At 42.7% G+C, this 7,500-nt stretch overlaps 1 protein-coding gene across 1 annotated transcript in view; it reads right to left on the bottom strand.

Moving 5' to 3' along the window:
- LOC308292845 (atrial natriuretic peptide receptor 1-like) overlaps window positions 1-7,500 on the bottom strand; it is a gene marked incomplete at both ends in the record, with an annotated part of 53,531 nt that overhangs the window by 7,231 nt on the left and 38,800 nt on the right. Inside the window, 5 exons of the mRNA XM_080735269.1 lie at window positions 1,598-1,766; window positions 4,268-4,423; window positions 5,469-5,628; window positions 6,120-6,191; window positions 6,602-6,706. Of these exons, the coding sequence (XP_080591395.1) occupies window positions 1,598-1,766; window positions 4,268-4,423; window positions 5,469-5,628; window positions 6,120-6,191; window positions 6,602-6,706 (662 nt within the window). The remainder of the gene's footprint in view (window positions 1-1,597; window positions 1,767-4,267; window positions 4,424-5,468; window positions 5,629-6,119; window positions 6,192-6,601; window positions 6,707-7,500) is intronic.

Genomic DNA, 7,500 nt, shown 5'->3' with positions numbered 1-7,500 from the left:
AGGTAAGACCAAATTTCTTTGGGTCCCAGCACATGTAGGGGTGAAGGGGAATGAGGAAGCAGATGAGATGGCTAAGAAGGCGTTAGTGAAGGAGTCAATAGAAATGCATGTTAGTATAAGTAAAGCAGAGGTTAAGAGTGTAGTATGGGAAAGGATAAATCAAATGTGGCAAGAAAGGTGGGATAATGAGGAGAAAGGGAGACATTTATATGATGTCGAGTGTTAAAGTAAATAGGGTTGGGAGTGGACAAAGAAGAGAGGAAATTATATTGACGAGGTTAAGATTAGGGCATAGTGGACTAAATAAAACATTGAAAATAATAGGGAAGCATCCGACAGGATTATGTGAGGTTTGTCAGGAAGAGGAGTCAGTGGAACATGTTATAATGGATTGTAGAGGGTATGGGAGAGAGAGGGAGACAATGAGGAATCAGCTGAGGGAATTAGGGGTACAGGAATTTACACTAAAGATTATTTTAAATATGGGGAAAAGAGCGCATGTTAGGGTTTTGTTAGGGTTTTTGAGGGAAACAGGAGTTTATGATAGGATATAGATTATAGATAATATGTGTGAATGAGTGAGTGAATGTGAATAGGATTTAGGTGTCGATCCACACGCCGGATCAAAAGGAGGCGGTAATGCACCATAAAATTGGTTGCCAACCGCCGTAAAACAAGAGAAAGAAGAAGAAGAAGAAGACGCGAGACCACACCCCACACACACACACACACACACACACACACACACACACACACACACACACACACACACACACACACACACACACACACACACACACACACACACACACACACACACACACACACACACACACACACACACACACAATCCCTCCTAGTATCATAGCAGTGGGTGCTATGAGGGCAGCACATCAGGGAGCAGTTAGGGATCAGTGACACTTTGACACATAGACCAGGGCTGGCTATTTTGTTTTTAGCCGGGGACCCACAAGCCCAAAGCTCAAGGACTAGGGTAGTACCTGTGATTTTCTGCCGTACCTTTTATTTCTGTTTCTGCTTTAAGTAGCATGTGAGGGGTCAAACTAGGGGTTCTTCATGATTCTGAAACCATTGCAAGCATTTGTTTTGCATGAAAAACATTCCTTGGGTTAACTTTTGGCAGCCCAAAACTGTGAAAAGCAGATCTACAAGCTCACAGCGCGGCACTCGGTGCCGCGCTGTGAGCTTGTAGATCTGCTATTTTTGAAAAGATATGAATATATCTTTTTAAAAGCGAACATTTGTAACTCAAATATTTGCTTCTGGGTGTCCCTGGATGGGTGTCTGCGGCCAAATACATACAAATTTTGGGGGTCCTTGACATGAAAAAGTTTGAGAACCACTGATTTATAGAATCGGGTCAAAAATATTCAAAGACTTGCACAAAATGTATGTTCAAGATTTTTTTTTTAAATAGCAGACCTACAAGCTCGCAGTGCGGCACTCGGTGCCGCGCTGTGAGCTTGTAGATCTGCTATTTTGTAATAGTTAAATAAAATAATGGTTAAAGTGGTGAAAATCCAAAGTGCCACAGATTTGCGCGCAGGCCTAACAGCGTGGCTCAGTGGTTCAGCACCTGTTGTACTTCCTCAGCAGCACTTTGACGGTGTGGAAGTCGGGTCTGTCAGGAGGCTCCTCGCTCCAGCACCTCTCCATCAGAACGGCCAGGTCCTCACTGTGACTCTGTGGACAGACGGACGGACGCAGACACACAGGACCGCCCGCACGCACACACTCTATGATCTCTGCATGGACGGAGAGACACACACACAGACAGACAGACAGACAGGCAGGCAGACAGACAGACAGACAGACAGACAGCCATTGTCAACAACCATAAGATTATCTCCAGTATACATTTATCAGAGAGGTAATGTAGGTTTTAAAAGATAAAAAACGAATATCTGAAAGCAAGAAAATGATGTCAGACATATCCATCCCACCTCTCCCGGAAGTTCTGGGAGTCTCCCGGAAATCTGTGGTAGCTCTCGGACACACGTCCCCCAGGAATGTATACCGTGTAGTAGGTTCTATTTACTGCTCAGTACTTGGATCTGCAACCTGCTATTCCCTTTTTACCTCCCCTTGTTTGGTTTTCATTTGTTGCTGAACTGTCCCAGTGTTGTAAAGTAACTTCGTACATTTACTTAAAGGGGCACTCCACCAATTTTCAACCTATGTTCATATAATTGGTCCTCACTCAAAAATAGCTTTTTTTTTTTTTCTCAGAGGAGGGCTGTGGGCAGGTCAGAAACCCATCGTCTTGTGACATCATCGGTTGCCAATCCAGCTTATAGAAACTGCAGGCTTTCTATTCCTGAAAAGTTGCAATTTTAAAGTGGAAGGCATTGTTCTCGCGATAATAAAAATCTAAATATTCTTTTCAAAAATATTGATTAATTTTATTTTTGGGGAAATGATGATGTCACAAGACGATGGATTCTGAACTTCCCACAGCTCTCCTAGGAGACTTGGACTGAGTAGAAAAAAATTGTGATATTTTATCATGAACATTAGTGAGGACCTATTTTATGAAGACAGGTTGAAAAGTGGTGAACTACTCCTTTAAGTACTGTACTCAATTACAATTTTGAGGTATTTGTACTTTACTTGAGTATGTCTTATTTCCAATACTTTTACTTCTACTTCACTACATCTCGGATCCAAATATTGGACTTTTACTCCACTATATATCAAAATCCTGACTTTTACGTAACAGAGTATTTCTGCATGGCAGTATTGAATTGATATACTTTTACTTAAGTAAAACACTTTTTTTCCACCACTGAACTGTGCATTTTGTGTTTGTGTGTGTGTCTGAAAGGCAGGAAGGAGAGAAAAATAAATGGACATCTTGTCCAGGGGTTGTCACCATGTTGTCTTTTGGTGGACATTTTTGTCAAAGTTCCATTTTTGCCCCAGACATACACAATGAGAAACACATAAGAGATAGCACTTAAAGACCATAACAGTCTTTTTTTCATTCCATTTGTACACTCTCAGAGTTATCGTGGTCCTTGCAAATAAAACTTTTCAGAACCACTATTGGACTCATAATGTAAATCAGTGTCAAACAACACATATTCTGAAGAAAACCTGGAGACTTGATATTCAGAAATAGGGTATTATGATCAAAATAAGAATATTATAATGGTATGTAAACACATGTTGTCCGTGTAGGGACATATAGAGGGTATGCACGTCCACTGGGACCCGCCTCCCTGATCTAGACTGAGTGGCAAAACATTGAGCAGCATGGGGCATTGGAGTTTGGAAGTGCTAGTTGCAAATCACTCAACGGTCCTGCATGCCACCTGTTTCTAAATTGCACATAATGCAGGAGGCAGCAGGATGTTGTGTTGTTGAAAACGAGCGCTTCCAAACTCTGACACTTGGAAAAAATAATCCCCTGCACAGAAAGTCCTCTTGACAGAAAGTAGCTCATAACATGCCTATGGTGGATTTTTATGAAACAAAAACTGAGATAGAAAGAGAATAATTCAAGCTTTCGGTACAGCCGCAATGTTGGTGAGTTTAACTTTGTTTAACCCATTTAGTGCTCCAGACATGAACGGGTTAAATGTCCAGCGTGCCGCCCGCAGGCTCCTATACGCTCCATTGTCTTAATTTGAAGGCCAGAAGTCCATTGCGTAAACACTTCCGGTTTGACGTCATGACGTCATTCACCGGAAGCGATCGTCATCAACATGCGGTTGTGTAATGGCGGATCGTTGCTTGTGTTTTATTAGCGAGAATCTAATGCCATCCTTGGCTTTAAAAGTGTTGTTTGGAGAAAATGGACATTAAAGATGCGATTCCCCGTCGGCCTCCATGTTATGGGATTACTATTTTGTGCACGTGGATCCGTGATGATGATGAATCGGCGAGGCCGATCGTGCCAGGACCTTCCGCCGGACTACAGGGTAGGAGAACCGGCGTTACTCCATATACAGTACTTTTCGCGAGTATACTCGGGATCGGCACTCTAAATACTCGAGTATTTTTCACGAGTATTCTCGGGATCGGCTACAAATGAGTTAATACAGGGGGGACATGTAGGGACATATTGAGGACTCTGATCTTGTGGTGTAGGGACATATTGAGGACTCTGATCTTGTGGTGTAGGGACATATTGAGGACTCTGATCTTGTGGTGTAGGGACATATTGAGGACTCTGATCTTGTGGTGTAGGGACATATTGAGGACTCTGATCTTGTGGTGTAGGGACATATTGAGGTGCACGTACCTTTGGGGCTCAGCGTTTCATGCTCCAGGTAGAACACGCCCTTCATCAGAGCCACTTCCTGTAAAATGATCCCGAAACTGTAAACATCTCCTTTCTGCGTGCCACAGGGGGGCGGGGCCTCGCAGCGCAACAACTCTGGAGCCGTCCATAACTTCCCTACGGACAGACAGACAGACAGACAGACAGACAGACAGACAGACAGACAGAGAGTTAGGTAGACAGACAGACAGACAGACGGATTTTTATGGAATAAGACACAGAATCAAACGTGTTATGATTCACCAGGAATTGGTTCCAGGCTTAAAATAATGAATAGAAATATTTTCGGAGAATCTCTATGGGCTGAATGATTGGGCTTTCCATTTGTGGAATCAGAACCGGTAAACAAAACACTGCTATGCTCTATAGACAAGCGCTTCCGTGGATAGTCGCGATGCCAAGCAGTGCCGTTGACACAGCATCTATGATCGTCGCTCTGTGGATTTGTCTATAGGCGATCTCAGCAATCTTCTGAAGCCATGATGGGGGACTGGTCTTCATGGGCCCACCCACGCCATGGGGTTTACCACGTAGTGATGATAGCGCTATTGGGAAGCACGCTTATTGCACTTCAAGAAGTAGTTCTCCCCCTCAAAAAAAAGAATTCTACCGGAGTCTCAGGAATGCAACAAAAACATAGAAATCTCCATTAAGTCAAGACTTCATGGGGTGTGTAACTGATAGAAAAGTCATTTGTGGGTGGCAAACTACTTATTTAAAAACGTGCTTGCACACCTAGGTATCCACCTCCCATCAGAGGCATCATTTGGGGCACTAGTGTTCATATAATGATATTTAACCTTAAATTCAGTTATTTTATTTGTCCTCAACTCTGAATTGTTTTTGTAGATTAATCTAATTTCATATCAATCAATGGCAGTCCATCTACCGTACATATGACAACTGTTATAATTTAGTGTCTTTATTTAATGCAATAATTCATTTATTAACCACTTGCATCCCTGTTTTGGGTTTGTCATCATTATAGGCAAACATTTTCAAAGAAAATCTGCCCGTCGAACTAATTGCGGAAACAGTTTATCTACAAGTGAGAGCTTGTAGATGAACTATTTTAGCTATTTTAGAAATGGGGCAATGTTTTTTTTTTCAGGCGTCTGCCTCTGATCATGGTGTACACGTGTGCGTGTGTGTGCGTACATACGTGCATAGTAGGCGTGTGTCTCCTGCATGCAGTCGTTGCAGCGCAGCGAGGCCAGGCCGTAGTCTGTGATCTTCAGCACGAAGCGGCTGTCCACCACGCAGTTAGACGACTTCAGGTTGCCATGGGAACCGATCACACTGTTGTGGAGAAATGACATGCCCTGCACACACACACACGCACACGCACACGCACACACACACACACACACACACACACACACACACACACACACACACACACACAAATATAATGATAGACTCATCTTTCCCGCAGGGATCAATAAAGGTGTCATCTAGTGCAGTGGTTCCTTTTTAGGCCACAACCCCCAAAATGATCATATTTTAACTGGTGACCCCCCCACCCTGACGAGCACTAAGAGTTGAGGCATTAAGTTTTGTATAACACGGTTCTATTGTGAAAATAGCTGATCTACATGCTCATATTAGAATTTCTGCTTCTAATATTTGACAATTTGGCCAAATATAATCATCTGGGTACCCCCCAAAATTCTTTGGGGACCCCCCTGGGGGTCCCGACCCACAGGTTGAGAACCACTGATCTAGTGCACCTGTTGACCACATTTAAGAGCTCATAAAACATGAACATTATCCTGGGTGGTCCGAGGTCACTCATTCAGGTGTGGTTCATTACCTTAACGAGGTCGCTGATGAGCGAGTAACGAAACATCCAATCCAACGTGATGCTGTCGCTCTCCATCAGATCCTACATGCACGCACACGCACAAACACACGCACAAACACAGTCAATTAATATTTGTGCTGTTATGTTAACATGTGCATCTCATCCTCTTGGGGTATCCCTTTTTCAAAGGAGGCCAAACGATAATCAATAGTGTTTTGCTGTGTAATTGTATTTATAGACCAATGTATTGTCTTTGTTCAAATTATTGTGTGTGTGAGTTGTCAATGACAAAAGAAGAAAAGAAAAGACATTTTTTTTTTTCACATCTTGAGAATGAAACATCGCAAAGAGCAAGCACATATAGGAAATGTATGTTTATTTCAAAACGCGGCAAAGTATGCATTTCGTATGACTATGGTGGGCCTTATAAGTAACACATTTCAGGAAAGAAGCCACAGGCCATAAACAACATGCGTGTGTGTACGGTGTACCTGCAGGCTGCCTCTAGGAGAGTATTCGGTGATGATAACCATGTTGGGAGGGTCGATACACGCTCCTATAAACCTGGTCAGGTGCTCATTCTGAACGTCACGCATCTGCACACATAGCCAGGTTAGATGACACACAGACAGACAGATACAGTAGGTAGATGGATGGATGGATGGATGGATGGATGGATGGATAAATGGATGAATGCAGAGCCTTGTATTCAGAGAGAGTCGCGCCACTCCCGTTCACTTCATGGGGCCAGGTCTCCTACGCACACATCCATTGGTGAATACTGAATAGTGACAAAGCTCAAACCGGAAGTTTACAGAATGCATTGGAGTCTATGAGGATAAAGTGACATTTCGAGTTACATGAACCATGTGACCGGCGCTAAATTCTCTATAGAGCATCACAGCGGAAGTGGATTCCTGGGGTCACTTAATATTCCCCATTCATTTTCGCCATAGACTTTTACAAATATATTTATAACAATTATGTTAAGCCTCGAACCAAGCCATCCAGGATAGAGGTGAATCATGATCATATAACCTTTGATCCTATGTAAAAACATATTTTAATATTACATTATTTGATATACTACATTTAATAACTACCCTTTGTTTAGCGGTTTTCAAAATGTTCTTTTCATAGAAAAAAAGGTTATATGGTCATGATTCACCTCCATCCTGGATGGCTTAGTTCGAGGCTTAACATAATTGTTATAAATATATTTGTAAAAGTCTATGGCGAAAATGAATGGGGAATATTAAGTGACCCCAGGAATCCACTTCCGCTGCGACGCTCTATACAAGGATCTGGATGGATGGGGGGGGGGGGGGGGTTGGGGTTCTGTTTATTGGAACCAACAGCAAAATACTAGCATGTTGTTATCGTGTTGATA

This window comes from Nannobrachium achirus (genome assembly GCF_963921795.1).
Source record: "Nannobrachium achirus genome assembly, chromosome: 10".
In the NCBI taxonomy this organism is placed as follows: Eukaryota; Metazoa; Chordata; class Actinopteri; order Myctophiformes; family Myctophidae; genus Nannobrachium; species Nannobrachium achirus.
This window is presented reverse-complemented; position numbering and strand designations above follow the sequence as displayed.